Source organism: Muscardinus avellanarius (assembly GCF_963383645.1).
Source record: "Muscardinus avellanarius genome assembly, chromosome: 1".
Taxonomy (NCBI): Eukaryota; Metazoa; Chordata; class Mammalia; order Rodentia; family Gliridae; genus Muscardinus; species Muscardinus avellanarius.
In genome coordinates, this window is record NC_137786.1 from 40117511 (window position 1) to 40140290 (window position 22780).

The window sequence follows — 22780 nt, forward strand, 5'->3', positions numbered from 1 at the left end:
AGACACTTTGGTGAATAGAATGTATAAATAAGTATGCAATTCTGGATAAATGTTTATTACTCAAAAATTGATTTATTCCCCACACTGAATACAATGTGAATACCCTTTATTTGCTGCCACAAAGCAGCACATGGTACATAATTAAAAGATTGAGATTGAGGAACATGTCTGGAAGAGCTATTAGAAATCACCTAATCCAAAGTTCTCTTTACAGAGACAAGAAAACAAAGACCATAGGAATGAAATTATTAATGTTTCCGCAACCAATGATAGTTTTAATAATTTTATCATAAAAATCAATAAAGATTAAAAAGGTAGAGACAGGAAAGGAAATTCTGATAATCCTTAAACAAAACCATGATGGAAACCATTATCACTGGAGTAAGCTTTGCAGTTTCTCAATGTCACTTAATACTTAATTTTATTTTTGCTGCCTGATCACTTTTATTCTCATTTTACTATGAAATCTATTATTATAAAATAAGTGCTTTATATGTGATAGTATAGATGCGATAGTGAGAGATTAAACATTGAACATGTGATGGATTATGAAATATTTAGAGGAAAGAAGATTGAGTCTATGGTTTGGTTTCTTTGATTTGCACTGAATAAAAATATGATACATGAATAGAGGGATAAATGTGTAGCATGGAACATTTAGTAAAATGTCAATTATAGGATCTAAGTATTCAATATTTATTGTTCACTGTGGAGCTCCTTTAGCTTTTTTGCTTGCTTGAAATTTTTCATAATACTTTTTTTGGAAAAAAATTAAATGCTTAAAAAGATTTTCTATTATAGAAGGTAAAGATCAAGTCAATTGTAAATAGATAAATCCTTTGTGCTTCCATAAGTGAAAGATCAGATTTTTAACACTTCCAAAGGGTTCATCATTATAATGGGGAAAAAATGGATGCATATTTTAATGCAGGTTCATAAAATGTATTTTCTTAATTATAATGCATTTTGTCCCCAGTATTATGTTTAAATAATCTCTGTATGCTCAGCCAATACTTTGTACCATAAAGTAGCCTGGCTATTGGTAGATCCAAGTGATTAAGATTAGAATCACATCCCCTGAGTATTAGTAGAGTGGGGCTTAAAATTACCTAGAGCTATATTTATTATGAAAAAGGTTATGTGTAGCAGTAACATAATGCATACATGTACACACACACACAAATGTTTGCTATATACACACTAGTTTAAAAAAAATAGAATGGAAGAATGCCAGACTACTTCATCCCCCTTCCTCACAATACAAGTGCTGTCTAGGGAAGAGGTAACTGAAATGTACTGCTATTCTGTCATAATAAAATTATTTAATATTTGGATTAGTAAAAGGGATGCTTGAATATGTTTTGTATATGTAGGAGAACCAGTCTGGACTTCCTATGTCTCAAGGTGAGATACTAAAACCAAGTGGTCCTTCATATTAAGACCAAGAGCAATTTTTGAATCCTTTGCTTTCAGATGGGGCATGGCTTTATGTCTGCATATGATTTGCTCATATTAAATGAAGTGATTGGGTACAGCTAACCCACAGCACTAAGAATCCTAAGTGTAGAAGCTTGGATGTAACAAATTATAGTTCTTAAATTTAAAATGGCTATAATTTAAGCTTTAGTCATGGCTAGTTAATTATGATATAAATCATGTAAGGTCATTTGAATGACATTTATATTTTTCCTATGGAAAAGCTTCTTATTCACACATATTTTGTTTGCCTGACCCTCCTATATGAACCTAACTGCATAAATTAAATTATGTCATACATCACAATTTTACTGTATCCAAAGCATATTGCAAACTATGTTTTATGCCATATAAGTTGCAAAATTATAATAAACATTTTTTCTAATTATATTATCACCATTTCTGCATTGAAAGATCTTTCTGTGAAATATGATCCTCCATTTTGAAACAGCACAGCATTCTACTTCTGAGCATGATGGAGTCATAACCACGGATTTCCCTTTTTACTTTTAATAATCAGGAAACCTGACAGACCACATGAATCAATCGTTTTAGATATCAACTCACAGGCAGCACAAAAACTAATCCATAGGAGAAGGGAAGTAATGACTGTAAGCTCTGACCTTGCACCAGTTTACTGCCTGTAGAGTACCCACAGTACAGTGACAGGGAAACCAGCTGACAGCCAGCTAAACTGAGAAGGAACTTAGAGACATGGAGGTGATGACAGCTGGAAACTGAGTGGGGAAATAATAGAGTAGAGGAAGCTGCACAGACAAGAAAGTTCAAAGATAGGCAAAGGGACTGTCCCCTCGAGGTTCGTGTTGAATATGAAATGTGTACACACCTACGTAGTCACTACCAAAGCCAAGGGAGGAATTATCAAGAAAGTCAAGATAAGAGAATAAATAAGAAATGAGACAACAGACTTTTCAAATTTAATGAAAACTATAATCCCATAGATCTAGGGTGCTCAACAAACTTCAGGTGGAAGAAACATAAAACCATAGTAAAGCACAGAAAAATCAAATTTTTGAAAGCCATAATAAAGAAGAAGAAAAAAATCTGATTCAGGCATGGTGGCACAGGCCTGTTATCCAGGCTGAGACAGGAGGATCACAGGTTCAAAGCTAGCCTTAATGAAGGCCTTAGCAACTTAGTGAGGCCCTGTTTCAAAATAAAAAATAAAATAGCCCTGCAGTATAGCCAGTGGTACAATACCTTTGAGTTCAATTCCCAGTGCCACAAAAAAAAAAAAAAAGGAAAGGAAAGGAAAGGAAAAGAAGGAAGGGAAAGAAGGACTTAAAAGCAGATAAAGCAAAAGTTTTATATAGTAGAGCAAAGAAAAAATTGGCATCACAATTCTCATCAGAAATAATGTATGTAAAAAAAAAGTGCTATCTTAAAAGTACCAAAAATGGAAAAACTCTCCTTAAATCTCGTATGTAACAAGAATAGTTTGAAAATCAAGATAGAATAATGACTTTCAGACATACCAAAGCAGGAAGAATGCATCTACTACAGCAGACCGACACCATAAAAATATTAAAGGAAAATATTTAGATAGAAGGAAAATAATACCAAATTGAATGAATCTACGCAAAGAAATAAAAAGGGGGACAAGAGTTAATGTAAAAGTATATTTTACTTAAAACACTTTAAAATAATTAATTATCAATGCCAATAAAAATGGGGAGGAGAAGGAAGTTGGGTGGGGGCTGAGGGGAGGATTCACCAAGTGTATGCATGTGTATGTATATGTAGATATACATGTATATGTATATGTATGCCTCTGGCACTCTTAACTTCATCATGACGTATGATTACAGTACACTCCTAAAATATTTTTAAATTGTCAGACAAAAATAAAATAACTTTTAAAATTATGTTACCTATAAAATTATAGAAATAAATTATATGCTAACAATAGCACAAAGGACAGCAGGGAAACACCAGAAATACAATATGTTAAGCTTTTATACTATGAGCAAAATGGTAAAATATTTTTTAAAGTAGACCATCATAAACCAAAGATGTATATTATAAATCTCAGAGGAAGCATTGGGTAAAAAATGAGATATAGATACTAATGCAAGAGTGGAAATAAAATAGAATCCTAAACGTTTTTTTTTGGGGGGGTATTGGGGATGGAACCCTTCCCCAGGCTATACTTCTAGACCTATTTTATATTTTTATTTGGAAACAGGGTCTCTTAAGCCAGCAAGGCTGGCTTCGAACCTGTGCCATCCTCCTGTCTCTGTCTCCCAAGCACAGGGATTACAAGTGCACGCCACCACTCCCAGAGAATTCTAAACATTTTAAATTTAATATAAAAGGAAGCAGGGAAATTGAAAAACAGAGAAGATAAAAACAAATACAAATGAGTACATTTAAACACAACTCTATCAATACAAACATTAAATGCAAATGTTTGGGGCATATCATTTAAAAGACAGAAGTTTTCTAACTTGGTAAATGAATGTAAGACTCAACTATAAGCTGTCTATAAAAAAAACTCACATTAATCAAAGGTTAAGAATAAAAGACAAAAAAGGCAGGCATAATCATAACTAAATAAAGAATAAGTAAGTTAATATCTGATAAACTAGATTTCAGATATACAAAAGGTCATCTTATTCTGGCTGAGTAAGTAGTCTTTCTAGAGGAGAGAGAATTTTTATGTTTGAAGCTAATGGCACATCTTCAAAGCAAATCTAAAAAACTGATGGAATTAAAAGGAGAAATAGAAAAATTCAGAATTATAGTTGAGTATTCTAATACTCCTCTCTTGAAAATATGCACTCATCAAATCAGTAAGGATATATAACACTGAAAGGGTATAATACCATTAACTGGCTGAAATTGACGTAATTGACCACTAGGGAACATTCTAACAAATAATATCAAGAATCACAACTTTTAAGAAAGTATAGAAAATTCATTAAGATAGGTCATATTCTGAAGAATGAATTAAGTCTCCATTAATTGAGTTAAGGCATAAAACTCAAAGCTGATTAAAAATGTGATAGTAGTAGTAATAATCTCAATACTTAAAAATAATAAGTATTTGATTTTTAAATAAAGAAGTGAATATTAATATGTAATTATTTAATGATTATAATTTAAGTGTTCTTAAGATTCCAAGTATGATAAAATTCCCTTGTAAAAGAATTATGCTAGTTATAGTATCCATGCATACCATTTATTGTTTTCTATATGATTAGGCAAAAATCTAAAAATTGTACATTGTGAATCTTTTTACTGTGGATATTAGGAAATTAAATTAGGCAAATATGCATCCACAATAAATTAATTATTAAACTCACACTAAATCTGATGTTCTGAAAGTTGGGAATCGGTACTTTCATTAACAGAGTTATTTTAAATCTTATTAAGGTTGAGTTCACATACAATAAACTAAGTAAAATAAAGACTGCTTTAGAGCCGGGTGTGGTGGCGCACGCTTGTAATCCCAGCATTCGGGAAGCTGAGACTGGAGGATTGTGGTTCGCAGACAGCCTCCGCAACTTAGTGAGACCCTGTTTCAAAATAAAGAATAAAAAATAAGGCAGGGGGTATTGCTCGGAGGTCAAATGCCTCTGGGTTCCATCTACAGACCCGGAAAAAATATATATAAATAAAGACTGTTTTATAATTTATGTATTCAAGAAGCAGTTCCAAGAGAGTAATAGAAGGTGTCATCCCCCAGTGATGCCTAGAGGAATTTCTATCAGCTTTCTAAGCACCTTGGGAGGTTTCATCACCATTGATACCTTAAGGTCTCATTCCTTTTTTAAAGAAGAGTACATGCCATTTATTGCGGGTGCCCTTCCTCAAATTCTACCTGCTTTTTTTCCCCAAAACCATATGCATTGTCATATTTAGAGACAGACAGACCGACAGAGAGAGAACAATCTATTTGTTAAGATTTTGAACCATGCAGTATAGGTTTAAATCCTAACTCCATCATATATTAGCTATAAATTTTGAACAATTTATTAGTTTCTCTGTACCCTGGTTTGTGTTTATGATAATAATGATACTTCCTGCTTCATTAGGGTTATTTGGGGACTTAATCAAATTAGTATTTTAAGTGCTTGGAATTGCTTGTGGCTCCATGGTAATAAGTTTGATAAATATTTCATGTTGCCACCTAGAACTTTCAAATGTTCCAGGTTGTCCTTAATATGAAGTCTTTAATTTAACCTTCAAAATAGCAATTTAAACCAAGTGTGGTCTTGTACACTTGTAACCCCAGTATTTAGGAGGGTGAGACAGGAGGATTTCAGGTTTGCAGCCAGCTTCAACTACTGTGTGGCCCTCTGTAACCAAGTAAGACCCTGTTTCAAAATAAAGAATAAAAAATAGGGCTGGGGGTGTGATTTGGAGGTAGAATGACCAAGGGTTCAATCCCCAGTACTGCCAACAACAACAACAAAATACAATTCATCTTCCAAACCTCATCTTTGTATACTCAAGCTATATGGACTTAAGTTTCTTGAAAATATTGTTGTCTTTTTGTTTAAGAAATATTCCCTTGGCTATGACACGTTTCTTTTTTTTTTCACTCTAAGTCTTATTGAGTAGTTCAGATATTTTTCCCTGCCAGAAGCCTTCTACCAGAAGCCTTCCATAGCCTCCCAAACTGTGATACATTCTCACAGAAAGCTTTGCAATGTTCCCAAAGGACTCTTTATTGTAACTGTATTTTTATTATATTACTATATTGTATACTAAGAATGAAAACTATTTTCATGCACTGTTGTAATCTGTATGCTTGTCATAAAGTGTGAATCTCATATACATTTATTCAATAAATATAAGGGTAACTAAGTTAATGAATTAAAGACAACATAGTGACTGCATTGCAGAAAATAGGGCACATTTGCTCCATCATGACCTCATTAGATAGTTGTAAAGTTGTCTGGGGCTAAAATCCATTAGAGAGAGGGGGGGGAGAGGGAGGGAGGGAGGGAGGGAGAGGTGAGGGGGGGAGAGAGAGATAAGGGGGGGGTGAGGAGAGAGAGAGATCAAGCTACTCTGTGGTTTTATTTTAAACAGATTCAATTTTACTGCAAGTTAGCCACCAAAAAAATTTAGTGATCCATTTAGGATACATCCTGTCTCCCTCTCTCAACTATTGCAAATATTGAAGTAGTAGTATTAAGCACATAGCTCCAGTTCTCTGCATCCCAGGTACATAGTAGAATTGCTCTTTCTGACTTTATCAAGGCTGGTAGTCATATAACCAACTTTGGACAAAGAGTTATAAGAAGTGACATACACAAGTTGTGATTAAGATTATCTGGTTGCACATCAAGATCCTACAGAGTTATCTATTTCCCTTTCAAAATGATTGGCAATGGACACAATGGAACTCCTTAGTTAGTTGGCATTCAGGTGTAGGGTGAGAAGAAGCAGGATTGGTAGCCCATCTACGATGGCTGTGTAGTGGGAGCAACAGAGGGAACTTTGTGAAACACTAATACAATATCTTAGCTTGTATTTTCAGCATTAAAGAGAACTGTCTTTATCAAATGCTTAACAACTCATAGACTGCACACTGAGAGATGTTGATCAAGATTCCTAGAGCAAGAGGAGAATATTCCAAGAAAAATCCCTTTCTCAAAATCCAGGACATCTTGATTTTATTCTGAAATTTGTATCAATAACATGATTTGCCATAACTGACCTAGAAGAAACTATTTTGACTTTTGGAGAGCTAAGTACTAAATATTGAACCCAAGTACATTCCACCTCCAAGCTATACCTCCAGCTTTATTTACTTATTTCTTCACTCATTTTATTTTATTTTGAAATAGCATCTCACTAAATTGCTGAGGCTGGTCTCAAAACCGAGATCCTTCCTATCTCAGCCTCCCAAGTACTGGGATTACAGGCATTCACCATGATACTGGCTTTGATTATTTTTTTTTAAGGGGGGAAATTGAACTATTATTTCTTTAGGAAAATCTCCATAGCATAATCGAAAAGAAATGCTTATGGAATAATTACGGTAAAACTGTTTAATCTGTATACTTAGTCAGAATCACTCATTTTTCTTGTCAAATAAAATAATTAAAGTAAATTTTCATCCGGAAATTTGTATTAGGTACAATGGAAAATAATTAATCTGATATGTTTGGTTCTGAAAGTTGAGTAAGATATTTTGCCAATTTGGCAACGTTCATCTGTAGATTTAATCATGTTCTCAGTTGCTTTTTTTTTCATACAAATATTGTGAGGTTTTCCCCTCTAGTTTTGGAAGGCAGAAATAAAACAACAAAATAATTAATTAATGGATAAAATAAATGGTTCTCCAACAAAATGGTAGGTTATGCTGGTATCTTTACCCTCCTGTACTTCAAAGAATAATGAAATATATAATACAATAGGTCTGTGGAATAGAATTTCCTTGGCCTTATACTAAGGCTCCATCGTGTGTGTGTGTGTGTGTGTGTGTGTGTGTGTGTGTGTTCTGATTGATATTTGTTTTCCTACAGTTATAAAAAATCACTAACAGATTTTTTGCTGGCAATCTTTTTTAGCAAATCTAAGGGAAATGTGACAGTGAAGGAAGCCAGGGGAAGACCTGCTTTCTTAAAGAAAAAATAAAAAGACGAGCTCAGTTTCTTCTTCTCCTCCTCCTCCTCCTCCTCCTCCTCCTCCTCCTCCTCCTCTTCCTCCTCCTTCTCCTTCTTCTCCTTCTCCTTTTCCTTCTCCTTCTTCTTTTTGAAAGGACCTTGTTTTCTCAGGACACAGGAAAGATCTATTTCCTAAGGTTGATTGTCGGGGCCCACTTGGCTGGACCGAGGTGGCACCCAGGTTTGTTGCCAGCGTGGACTCAAGATGGCGCCTGGGCTTGCAGCCAAGTCACGAGGCTCACGAGGCTGGCGGTGCCCTGAGCCTGCGCAGTGAGCCCTATCAGGCGCCTTATGAATGATTAGTGACGCAGCGCCTTGTGCTACCACCTGCCCGCCCAGGAGAAGGTTGAAAATGCTCATGCCCTAGCGGGTAAGCTAGGAGGGTTGGTGGAGTGATGAGGGAGGGGATAGAAGACCGATGTTGTTTTTACCTGAGAGGGCGTTGAGAGAGCATTAAAGAGGAAGGAGCTTCATCAACAGAGTCGGCGTTCGTGTGTTTCTTCCCTAGGCTCTGCTGGTCAGAGCCCTAGGGACACGACAGTTGATAATTAGATCTGGGGGTCCTCTGATCTCTAACTTCATGGAAGAATGGGCAATGTTATCTAACCCCAGATTCTAGGTAACTTCATTGACTGCTGCTTCTGTGGCAAGAGAAGCAACAACAATAATAATAGCATCAATAAATAGTCCTACAGCTAAAAAGATATTTTATCATAGCTCTGGTGGAAGGAATGCATTGTTTTGCACATAGATTCTTCTGAGTGGTAGTTTCAACAATATCACAATATCACTAAAATGAATGAAATAATACACGCATGTGGAAATCTTGAGGATGCCTCTGCATAGCATTTGAATGGAGCTGGTGTTTTTGTAACTATAGAATAACTCATTTGTCTCAGGTCTCTGAATGTGCTCAGTTCCTTGGTATTTGTTATGCATTTGTAGCTATTCACCTGTTAATTGTGATACCACATTTTCACTCAAGAATATCCATACTCTAGAAAAAAATAAGAGTCAGAGTAAAACTAATAGCATTATGTCGGTATATGAATGTATCAGTAACAATCTTACTCGTATATACAAGCAGGAAATAGGGATGTTATTCAAAGGAAAGCACACCAAGAGAAGTCCTTTGCATATAAAAATGTGTCGCTTTGTATCTCACTGTGTTGAATAACGACATTTAACCAATAAAACAATAAATTTTATAAAAATACAGAAGAGGTAGACATTGAGAGAAATTAGGTCTCTTTTTTGTTAAAGTCTCTGATTGCAGCATTTATAAGACTACATATAAAATTGAAATATATTATTTTTTTCTTCCTAAAAAAACTTTCCGTATTTATAGATCGTTCATAAATTTGCATGCTTTCAACACAAATAAATATTTCATATTCTAGTATGAGAAAGTCATTTTGCAATTTTAAAATGGTATTGATATTATTTTAAATAAAATTATTTTTCTGCTTGTGAAAGTTGGAGAATCTCACATTTTAATACAGCAAGGTATAGTTTCCACTGACTAGTCTAAGGATGGTAATCAGCTGGTCAGATATGGCTGTGTCTACTCCCACTCTCAAGAGAGACTATGAATTGGTAGTGTAGGTCTTTCCAGCTAAGCTGAGATGTACCTTTAGAGTCATTCTCTACAGAACAATTTACAACAGATGGAAATTTACAAATACCTATTATGTTTGTTGGTTTCCTCTACTAAATTATAAAATTCCTTTTACCAGTGGTTGTTTCTTATTCATCTTTGTATTCAGATAGCATGGTCCAACATAGGGTGTACATACTGCCAATTCATTCATATATATATATATATATATGAATATATATATACACACACATACATATATACATATATATTTTTGATTAAATATTATAATTGATAATATAAAGGTATTAGATTCGCAGAAGTCAATGAAATACCTACTTCATCTTTTATTTTTATTTAGTACAGCCAGCATATAATTGTATATACAATTTTAGCTGGTTGCACAAAATTGTACAGTTAAGAAATGTGCTACTACTCAGAATTCTTTCAAAAACAGTAGCATTTTGCTGGAACATGTGTTCACTGAAAATGCTTTTTCTGAAGCCATAGAGTCATCTTCTAATTTCAAGCCATTGGTGATTTTTGGAACATCTAAAATAATGATTCAACTAAATGGGAAGGGGAGGGATGATTTTAGTTAGCAGAATTCCCAGTACCACTTAGAAACATTAAACGTTTGTCTTTGGCATTAAGCAAAAGCTGGTAATTTGGCAGCAGTGAAGGACTTCAGAAAAACTGTGAAATATTTTTTTTTATCCCTCATTTGTGCCCTCCTGCCTCCTCTGCCAGCCCATCTGAGCTTCCCACGTCCTAGCTGACGCTCTATGACACAAAGACGCATGTCCTCCAGCTCGGATTGTGACACTCATGTATGAAGAACTGCTCTCAGCTATCTGTCAACCAACAGCCTGCTAAGATATTATCTAGACGTGACTTAAAGTATAGTTGAGGTTTTCTGGGATACTCTTGAAGTTGAGAAAGCCTTGAAACATAAATGAATCATCCCCCTGTGTGAAGTTTTAGTCATCAATGTAACAATTTCCTCCCCCACCAAAAAAAATGCCTGAAAGCAGAATAGTAGTCATTTAGAACCTTAAGATTCTATTACTCATAACTTGGCCTTGCAGTCAGGAAGTGTATACGTATAATATTCTGAAGTCTATATATTTTCCAAATTACCCTAAAGTCAAAAAATCATATAAGCCTAAAATATGACAAATCTAGAAATTCTTTGATAAGTCTTTCACGGCACCTTTTATTAGCATTTATTGACAAACTTTGTTATTACAAACTTGTTTTGCTTCTACAGTAAATCTTTTCAGGGAAAAGATGGAGATGTAATTTTTTACTAGATTAAAAACTTTCTAAGCTTCATTTCTCTAAATTTCTGATTAGATAGAAGTGAGATAGGCATTTTAATTTTACAGTATTATTTAAATCTGTGAATTTTAATGCTTCTGATTCATTACAGGGAAGTTGAAAGAAGTTGTTCTGAACATTTTATCCTTCTCAGTTTCATGAGCATGAATATTTTCACACAATGGCAAACTACTTTCCAGACTAAAAAGAGACTCACCTCCACAAAGTTAGCTAATTCCCCAAGCATTACTGTTATGTACAGTTAGGGACTAAAAGCTTCTGAATTCTAAATTCAAAGCATCTGCCACCACAAGCCTAATTCTACTTGATGAGGAAGGTGGAAATTTCATTTTCTTATAGATTCTGTAAAGGAATCAGTGGGATTGATTTGACAGGGTAATTATATGTCGTGCCAATATGCTTTTTAACTTTCAACTTTAGAATTTACAAAACACTTTCATATGAATTTTCTTCTTTATTATTAAGACAACCATATAATCCAAGTAGAAGCCAACATTCACATTTTAAAGCAAAAAAAAAAAAAATAATGTCTGGAAGGGACTTTCACAGGTGCTTCCTGACTCAAAGTTCTGAATTCCCTGGATCATGTGGGCTCCCACGATTATATCACATCAAAACCAGAAAGGCCACACATTGACAAACAGCAAGCTATTGTAAACATCCTCCACCAAGACCCATCTCAATGGGAGACCCTTTTGGGTCATTCCAATCCTGCCTTGAAGAAGATTAACTCAGAATGGCTAGTATTACCTTAATTCACATCTGATTTGAATTATACAGAGTCCTGAGACTAGTCTTCAGAAACTTTACTCAAGGTCTACTTTCACTTTAAGCTGAAATAAGAAAAGATTTGAGCTGTTGGGGGAAAAAATGGCCTAAATGGCATACTTAACCCAGAATAGCCATCAGAATTATATAACCAACCAAATGTATTTCCTTTTCACACTAAGACATGACTCCTCTGATACAAAATTTAAAATGCATGTATCAGCAAGAAAAAAAAAGCCAAAGTAGGTCTTTCTCAGCCACTCCCCAGTGCAATGGAAGGTTCAAGTCATATTTATTCGTGAGCTTTCATCACACAGTTAGAATGCCTCTGGAAACAGATTTTATGTGATAATTTCTGATATATTTCCATATTTTACTTTGCCTAAAAAATAGAAATTACTTATTTTTATTTTTATAATTATAAATCATACTGAGGTATACAGTGGTAGGAATATACAGGTACACAATAGTTGGTGCATTTCCTCCCAGCTCCTTCCCTTTCTCATACATGTTGAGATTGACATAGGCAATTCCATATATGTACGCAGCTTTAGTTCAACTGTTACCTTCTTTATGTCTCTATCTCCCCTTCTGCCTCTCCTAACCCTGTAAGGTCCCCTTCCTTTTTTTTTCAATACTGGATATTGAGCCCAGGGCCCTAATTTTTATTCCTTATTTTGAAACAAAGTCTCACTAAGTTTCAAAGGGCCTCACTAAGTAGCTGAGACTGGCTAGGAATGTGCAATCCTCCTGTTTTAGCCTCCCAAGTACTGGGATGACAAGTGTATACCGCCACGCCCGGCTTGTTTCCCAATTTTTATCTGGCTTCTATATAGAAGAGAAAACATAACTATTCGCTTTCTGAGGCTGGTTTATCTCATTGAGTATGATATTCTCAAATTACCGGGCGTGGTGGCACTTCCTGTGAATGACCTAATTTTATTTTACTTTATGTCTGAGTAAATTCTATTCAAATTAATAAACACTTTTGATATTATATCAGAAAATGTAAACGATTTATTTATTAGAAACTGACAATAAAAAACATTTATTTCCCCTCCTGACTAGATAATTGTGTTTAATATTTCCTGCTGAGATAAGTTTATTAATTTCACTTCATTATTTATAAAAACAAAATATTCTTGAGTGCCACTATACCATTTTCCAATATAAGTCGTGTCCCATCACATCTGTTTTGTTTTTAGACAGGTGCATTGTGTACAACACCAACCAAAGTGACCTGTTCTACTGAGATAATTACTCAGATAATTAAAGTAACACATGTTTATTACAAAACACTCTGGCATTTCAATTGGAACTCAAATTTAAACAAGAAGCACATCACAAATTATGTTTCCAATATTAATGAACCAACTAAATTCCCAAACGTGAGTCCAATGGTTCATGGATGAGTCTTAAACAGCAGTTGTCATAATATATATTCCATCTGCATGCACAATAAAAGACAAAAGTAAAACATTTATCTTATCCATACAATATTGGGAAAATATAAGATTAAATGTCCTTTGTCCTAAATGTACCTGACTCATGTGCTGCTTCAATTATCCACTTGGTACATTTTGGGCAGAAGTAAAACTCAGTAGCATTTATAATACTTTACAATATTTGAAAGGTCAGTAAGTACACTAAAGAGCCAAAAGATACTTTTGTGAGATTATAAAAATATTTGTAATAATAACTTCAAAATCTACAATATTTAGGATTTCAACATATATTCAATAAAAACATTGTGTTTGGGCCTCAAAATAATTCTATAAGAGTACTTAATGAGAAACTTAATTGATCTTTTTCATGATTTCTAAAGACTCTTGTAATATGTCTTAGGCTCAGCCTATGGAAGAACATACACTTTCACACTTCATTTTGGAAGTGACCACATTTCGCATCTTTTCCCTAGGCTCCTCCAATACTCTCTAGCACACACGCAGATACCATGTCTCTCTCTTTTGCATTTGTTGTCTATACCATAAACACTTCTAGTATTGGACTCAGTACCCACTATTGTTTTAATTATCTGTTTGTTTGCCCACATGTTTGCTATTCTTATGGACTTGAAGTTCTCTTGAGGGCATATTATTAGAATATATTATAGTGCTCATTTATTTCCCAGAGACGGGACTAGGAACTGAACATTCGGGAAAACTGTGGTCTCTCCCTTTCTGAAGCTTAATATCTAGTTAAAAAAGCATTATTTCAGAGAAATTTAAAAAATGATGAATGTTACCAAGCAAAATCACGAGGAGTTATGCCAGCTCATTGCAGAGGGAACCAACTTTGTCTGAGAGATTAGTTACTTCCACCTCAAGGAAGTGAAGCTTATGTTAAAATGTAACAGATAAGTTTAGATCAGTGAAAGGAACAAAGTTCTGGGAAAAATGAACAACACACGTAAAGGATTTAAAACAGCTTATTTGGCAATGTAAAGAGGTTCGCCATAGTTGAAAAATAATGAGGCAGAGTGCTTCCCACGCTGAAGTGACCGAGTTTGGCCAGAATCAGATTTCAAAGGGTCTTCAATGTTGGACTTTACCCTAGTGGTAATAAAAAGTTATAAAAATATTTTCAGAAGGTGGGTGACATGGCAATATTTATTAATGAAATATCGCTTATGAGTGTCTGGGAAGATAATTAAGGATGAATTTTAGAATAAAGTTATGAGTCTCTTATTGAAATTCAAATGAGAGGCAACTGCAGTTGGCTGGGACTAGGATGATGCTGGGATGAACAAGTGGAGGAGTTAAATGATTCAAACCACATTTAGGAAGTAGAATTAGCAGGACTTGGCTATTATTAGCCGTGGAGTTTGGAAGAAAATTCAAGGCTCTCTCTTAGACTTGGACTTGAGCAAAAGGAAACAAGGTATTGGGGAGCATGAGATGTTTGTGCAGGCATGTCCCTCAGTCAGAAAGGCACTGAGGCATCAGGCTGCATAGCTTTGAAGCTTTGGATATAGTCTGATTATCATCACTAAGGAATCATAAAATTATAGAGAAACATGCAAAATAAGAAAAGAGATTGGGCCAAACACAGGGCATTAAGAAAGCTGAGTATTTAAATCTTATAATCAGATCCTAGACTCTTTCAAACTGTATCTTACATTCTAACACTAAAGTGAGATTTCCATGTTAAAAAGTGTTGAGGTTACACAGATCTGCTGCTGGGCACTGACCAAAACACATTTATAAAATGAGGTGTCTTAATTCTAGCACACAAATATGTACACCCACACACGTCATGTTAATCCCTTCCTAATCATCTTGACTTAACATTTCATATCCAAATGGGACTCATCACATTGTCAGGGAATCTGTTAAAATGTTTTATTCAAAAACATACAGTATCATGGTGAAAAAACCTCTCCCAGAATACAAATGATTAGAGAAGTAACTTAAACTTAAAACTTGAAGTTCTCTGCTTAACCTGAGAAGGAAGTATAACTAGAAAATACTTTTGCATATATAAATATCCATAGTCATTTACTTTTTATAGAAATAAATTAGTCAAGCAATTCAGTGATTCTAAAAAAAATGTAAATCAACAATTTCAAAAAAGATAGTTTTTGTGTTTTAGGAAGTAGAACCCTGAAGTAACATAACCAATAGAGGACACCTAGTGGTCTTTGGCAGAATCAATATTTGCCTGCAGAAAATATCAGTCTATTTGCACATGTGTAAGAATGTTGGTGTGCATAGATATGCTAACCTGAGAGAGATGTCATCATGGACAGTATATTTATAAATATTATTAGACATATCAATTTGAAATATTTTTAATAATTTCCATATTTCTCACCTCATTTACATTTCATAATTATGCTGTGATGTGTAGAAACAAAAAGTCACTTTACATTATTCTTTTTAAGTTAAATGAAAAATAAAGGTGCATATATATATAAGAAGCACTCTCTGGTATAGAATCCATACCATATGTCAAAAAAAAAACTCTCCAATACAATTGATATTATGAAATACAGAATAGACTTACACTTATAATATTTTATTAATATACACATTTAAAAAGCAAGAGGACTTAGTAAATATAAACCTCCCTTTAGCTATTCCAAAAAAGTACCTTTATGGATACTTTGAGCAAAATATACAAGTAAATGACAAACCTCTCTCCTGGCTGATAGTATTAGCTCTAAGCTATGAAACCTCCAGTTCTCTCCACTCTGCAACAATCTACCATCTTAATCTCCTGCCTAAAATCCCTCACCGACACCTTATTAACTCCATAACTAGCACAAACACCAGTCTATACTTCCAAACTCACTCTGGATAAATGCAACTGCCATGCTAGATTGTTTGTACTTTGTATTTTATTGCCATGAACTCCTCTGCGTGGCCCATTGTCTGACCCAGACTCTAGCTTCAAAGTTCAGTTGATCTACCTTTGAAGGCCTCTTCTTATTTAAGAGAAACTGTGCTGTTCACTCCTCCTTCCTGCCACTACTGACCATACCATCCATGATTATTTGCTCACATCTGCTTTTCCTACAAAATTGGCATCCACTTTATAATCTCACATATATCTACAAATAGATTTTATTCAATAAATGTTTGGAAGGGAAGAATGAATGCTCCTTTGTAATTATAGAATGGACTTAGAACATAAAGATTTCCACATATTTAATGGATAGGCACATTCTAATTATCTCTTGTGTTTAAATATTGAACAAAAGTAAGAAGATTCAAAGGAAAAATTGATACTGACTTTCCTCACTGTTTATGTCCAGCCAAAGAAAATCAAAATGCATATGATTAAATATCATTCACAAATGCTTGCGGTATGAATATCTGATTGTAAAAGTGCTTACCTGTGTGTGTATGTGTGTGTCTTGTGTCTATGTGTGTGCATATTATCATAGTGCCAGAAACAGAACCCAGGGACATTCTCCCTCAGCCTTATTTCATTTTATTTTTTAATTTATTGGTGCATTGTAATGATACATTTTGATGAGCTACAGGATGATAGAGGCATACAGGCACATATTAACTAATTTACCCCTTTCCCAATTCCCATCCTTTTCCCTCCCCTCTCCCTCTTTCATGTTGACTTAGTGATTGATAAGTTTGTTAATGTATATCATGTGCATCTGTGGCCTCACTAAGTTGCCGAGGGTCTTGCTAAGTTGCTGTAGCTGGCCTCAAACCTGTGATCTTCCTATATCAGCCTCCCACAGATCTGTATATTTAATTTTCCTATATTAGCCACCACACAGGGATAAGGGGATAACTACTGTAGCTGAGTCTATCCATGTAGAATACTTTTAGGTTACTTTGATTTTTTAACGGAGCTATTGAACAATATATGTTTTTTGAATCTGAGGGCTAGCATATGCAAAAGTATCAAAGGGGAAATAATTATTCCTGCAAGAAACATTATAAAACTAAAAAGTGTAAACAAACAGAAAGAATCATTGGTGCAAATGTGAAGTGACAATGGTGACACAGGGAGCAGTATGCTGGAGAGCCTTGAAGGCACAGCTAAGAAACACAGATCTGATGTGATAGGCCATAGAAAGCGTCTCTGAGTTCTAGTCCAGGGCAGGCTTAGAAAAACACTGCTGTTTGCTTATGGTAAGTCTTAGAATGTTACATGTTTTCTAAAAAGTTAAAGTATTTGAAATATATACTGAATAATTATAGATATAAAATTTTCAGGAAGAGTTAAATTGCTAATCTAAACCAATTAGATGCTAAAATGGACTCAATACAGAAACTAAAGTCTATGTTTATTACCCATGAACTGAATTTTCTTATTGATAGACTGTTGTTAAATATAATTTGTAGATAATTCGATCTCTAAATCAAAATAAAAATCTAATAATAATTGTTAGAAAAGCATGTTCAAAAGATGTCACTCATCTGAATTTTCCAGAGACATCAAAGAAGATAAAAACTATCATCTTTCATGCTTTAAAAGTACGTGTTCAACTGTACTGTGTCTACAATCTACATAAAGAGGTTAAAGTGATGGGAAATAAGAAATAAAATAAATTGTTATACTTGCTTATTACAAAGCCCATAATGGCCCATAATGCCATATTTTATGTTACCATGAATAATTTTTCTTATCTCTAAAAACGTCAAGGGTCATCTCTATTGAAAGACTAGGATCAGCAGCTATAACACTTGAGGTTCCTGGGACTCTTCACTTTCATAAACTGAATAATCTCCTATTTACTAAACATTTCATCTACATTTTATCTCTTCAGTGGCTTGTGATTGTCACAAATTGTTAATAATATTCCATTTAATTTCCAAAGATTTCCACACCTCTCTGTTAGGAGGATCATACAGAATAAGTTATTTCTTCTGGTAGGTTGCAAAGTAGCAGTCTCACTTGAATCACTGTCACTACTTGAATACAACAGCAACGGTAGTGAATCAAGAGAATGATTTTAAAAACTCAAGTGGGAGAACTCACCTACTGTATATTTAATTTTCTGACACAATTTACCTAAATTACCTCAAATTTTCACCTCACTTGGCAATAGATATAAAGTTTCAGTCTGATGTTTGCTCTGTTTTTTGGTATTCCAAAACTACTGATCTTATAATTGGCTCATGATAAGAACGTCCTTCCTGAAATCCTCCCACCATGCCATTTCATAAACTGTCTCTTCTTTCCTATTTTACTCACTATATTTAACTTTAGTCATGTTATCAAATAAGGACTAAATATTAAACTTTTGTATTTCATTCATGATGTTTCTCTAGTTTATCTGGCTTCGGGGCTTCTTCTTGTTTTTCAGTTGAACTAATTCAGACTGAGGCAGGGAGTTGGGGAGTTGAGTACGGTGGAAGATGGAAGCAGTTTCCTCTAGAAGACAGCCATGTTCCTCGGGAATGATTCATTTAGAACAGTGGCAGCTTCCAGACTTCACACATTACTTCCCCAAATTTGCTGAATTTAGCATTAGCCAGCTTGCTACTAAAACACTCAGAACTCAAAGACATGTGGGTGAACTCAAGACATCCTCCTCTGCAATCTGATTCCAGAAGCTCACAGAGCTACTTCAGATTTATTTGTTGTATTTCTACTTGTAAATATATCCTGTTGGCATTTGTAGAATTCAGGTAGAGATTTGCCAGTTCAGGAACCATTCACCATTCACGTGTCTTTTTGATTCTGGCTTGAAGTACATAGGTAGAATAATAAGTCTTTATAAAATTTTGGACTATTATTCTGCTTTTTCCTGTTTAGTAAAATATTAGGTATTAACAGACACTAAATATCCAAGACATGTGATATTATATGAGCATATCATAAAATAAAAAAATCCATTCTTGACCTAAATGAGCTTATTGTTCATTTATAACCAAGGTTATTTATTTATAAAAAAAAAATCTTGCCAACTCACAATTCTGTCTTAGATGCATTTGGTTATCAAATGTCGGTGAGTATATATTAAATTGCATTTCACAATAATGATAGCAGGAAGCTGATGCTCCTGAAATCTATTAAGGCATCTTTAAAACACTGTCGTGTTACACGGATCTAGGTGCCTGTGACCACTGCCAGGAATAGAGGACATCGGTGTTAAGGAGTGTCCTCTTCTTTGACCACATGGCCTGCCATTTTATCTGAGAGGATGCCATCTGTTCATCCTGCTGCCATTCTCTACAGTAACTGGGTTAAAACTACAAGACATTAAAAATAGTCACATTTCCTACTGTATTTATAATTGACTGATTATTTTCTCGGTGACTTTTTCTCACAGGCTATTTGTTAAAATAATTTCATGGCCTTGTTTCGAGAGGTTCAATTCTATTACATTGCATGGGCCACAGTCTTAGTAAAAAGTCTCCTACAGTTCTTAGGCAATCTATAAAACAGAATATTAAGATATTCAAAATTTTAAAAGTACATTCTACAGTGAGAACTCTTATAGTTTTTCACGTTAAAAGCATTGGTTCTGTGGTCAAAATACTGTGGCTATCATTACAGCTCTACCTCTTACCAGCTTTGTGAATTGGCATAAGTTTCCTAACTGTATTTGTTTTCATCTGTAAAATGATCATGGTAACTGCATCTACCTCACCGTGTTGTTAGGAAGAATTATTAAGCTAATCTATATAAAGAGTAAAATATATTATTTGATATATAATAAGCTCACAATGAAAATTAGCTATTATTATCAACAATCATCTTGGTTTGATACTAATCCCAAATCAATAAAACAGTTTTGAGAACTGAACATTTCTTCCATTTTAGGTGGAATGTGCTACATAGAGAAAAATTACAAGATGAATTCAATTTCTCAAATGCACTTCATTTGATTTTAAAGATATTTCAAATCCATATTTTAAGAATAACCCATCTTTACGTCTTTTCATCCATGCATTATGCAGTGTTTTATTATTGCATGCCATTTCCTGAAATCTTGCAAACCAAAATGTCATTGACAAGCACACACAAAAACATTGCTCCAGCTGCACAGAAAGCAAACAGAACTTCCATTTTATGACTTGTTTAAAAGCATGCTTCATCTTAAAAATGCTAAAAAGCGTTTCTGCGGGGGGAAAAAAGACACAATCCACAGCCAATATTAAGCTTTCATAAGTGCTGGCTTAGGTCTCCAGAGGCTTTCTTGATGCTCATTTTAATGCAGACAATAAAATTCAGGTTAAAATTAATACAAAAAGGTGGGCATAGAAGAAAAAAGAAAGCCAAAGAGGTTAATATTACAGATTGAAATTTAGATATAAACTCATTTGCTTGAGGACTGTCCATTTAACTCAGACCTTTGTAAACACCAGTTGGCTCAGCGCTGTGCTCCCACCCACTGCCTCAGAACAGCAGGAGCCCTCCCTATTCAGCAAAACAGGGGCCTGATTGGACAGGTTCACTCCATTGATTCACTGCATTGTGTGTGTTTTCTATGTAGTAATTTCCCTTTTGGGTGTGCTGTTTTCCAGTAGTACAAAGTACACTAATAGGAAGGAACTCTAATGAATAAATGTAGGTAAGGCATAACAATGAGAAAAAATATTATGCTAAAATTAAAGTCTTTATACATACAACTTGGACATATTCAAAGAAGAAAGGCATTTACAAATTTATTATAAATTAAATATTCAAGGAAACATATGCCATACTATCTTTTTGAGCTACTAATAGATTAGAAATCAAGCCCTAAAAATTTTTGTCAAAGATGGTATACTTGATGCATTCATATTAGATTTTTTAAAATCACCCAAGCAGCTGGGCGTGGTGGCGCACACTTGTAATCCCCGCGCTTGGGAGGCGGAGACAGGAGGATCGCGCTGTCGCTGGCTTAAGAGACTCTGTTTCCACATAAAAATGTTAAAAAAAAAAATTAGGTCTGGGAGTGTAGCCCGTGGGAGTGTAGCCCGGAGGTAGAAGGGCTTCCAGGAACCCCAGTACCACCGAAAATAAAATAAAATAAAATAAATAAATACCCCAAGCACAGAAAGTTTTACACTGATTAAGATAAAAGTCTGTTAATCAATGTATGTGTTTTAAATACATTAAATTGGCATAATATCAATGTTTTATAATGACCAATTTTTTTCAGTTGTGAGAACCTAGTGTTTGATTATATCATTCAGAGATACAAATATGCACCAAAAATAGTACTCAAAGAAATTTTACTACTCAAATTTCAAGTAACTTATGACACATAACACATTCATATTCAAGCCGTCATGACAAAAAATCTCATGCCATCTTTTTAAAAAAGAAAAAATGTCACTTACCTCTTCCCACTGGTGTATGTATCTAATTAACCGTGAAAGTCGTAATAAGCGCAAGAGACTGAGGATTTTTGTAAACCTCACGATGCGCAGTGCCCTGGCTGTCTTGTAAACTTCTGAATCCATCCCTTTTTCTACAATAAGAAAGATATAATCCACTGGGATTGATGAGATGAAGTCAACCACAAACCAGCTTTTTAAGTAATTCATCTTGATCACTTTAGGGTCCAGGATGATTTCAGAACTGTCTTCATTGACAGTCCCAGTCCTAAAATTCATGATCAGGTCCAACAGGAAAACGGTATCTGATGCCACATTGAAAATAATCCATGGTGTTGTGGTTTGCTCTGTAAAGAATGTGATTCCAACTGGTATGATGACCAGATTTCCAACCATCATTATAAGCATTATTAAATCCCAATAAAACCTACAACAAATAAAAAAATCAGATTTTAAGACACAGAAAATAACCAGCCCGTCTTCCTCATCCCATAAAAATTATTAATGATTCATACTTAAATATATAACTAAGAGGACAAAGAAACAAATTTTAATATAATTCATTCAATGTATACACATTTAATTTAGTCTAAGCCATACTATCATATTTCTAAACCAAAGCAGTATGTTTGTAAAAGTCTAAAAATTTATTTGCATTGTAAGTATAAAATTTAAAAGCACCCGTACCCTCCTTAATGTGAGAGACAAAAGCAATCTCCCTATATGTTTAACTTAAAATATAAATGGAAAAAGGGAAAAATATAAGATTAGAAGTTCTGCCTTTAAAAATTGCATTTGGGGAGACTCTAGAGGTGTTTTGAAATACTTGACATGCAACTTACCAAACTTATATTAGAATAAATAGTAATAAGTAGAGTGCTTTGAAAATGTTGATGCTGCAAATTTATCTCTAAAAGTACAAGCTGAGTATGGTGGCGCACACTTGTCATTCAGGAGGCTGAGACCTGAGGATCACCTCTCAGGGCAGCCTCAGCTACTTAGGCCCTTCACAACTTAGTGAGATCCTGTTTCAAAATAAAGAATAAAAATAGGGCAGGGGATGTAACCCGGAGTCCAAATGCCCCTGGGTTCTGTCCCCAGACCTGCAAATAAATAAATATAAATAAATAAATAAATAAATACTCTCTTCTGACTTTTTATTGTATAATGTAAATTTCTATGATAACATTTATGTTAACCAAGATATTTTA

The 22780-nt window shown here is 34.4% G+C and overlaps 1 protein-coding gene across 1 annotated transcript in view; it reads right to left on the bottom strand.

Annotated features, from left to right (window-relative positions):
- HCN1 (hyperpolarization activated cyclic nucleotide gated potassium channel 1) overlaps window positions 1-22780 on the bottom strand; it is a gene marked incomplete at both ends in the record, with an annotated part of 374584 nt that overhangs the window by 305744 nt on the left and 46060 nt on the right. Inside the window, one exon of the mRNA XM_080711364.1 lies at window positions 21573-21996. Within this exon, the coding sequence (XP_080567490.1) occupies window positions 21573-21996 (424 nt within the window). The remainder of the gene's footprint in view (window positions 1-21572; window positions 21997-22780) is intronic.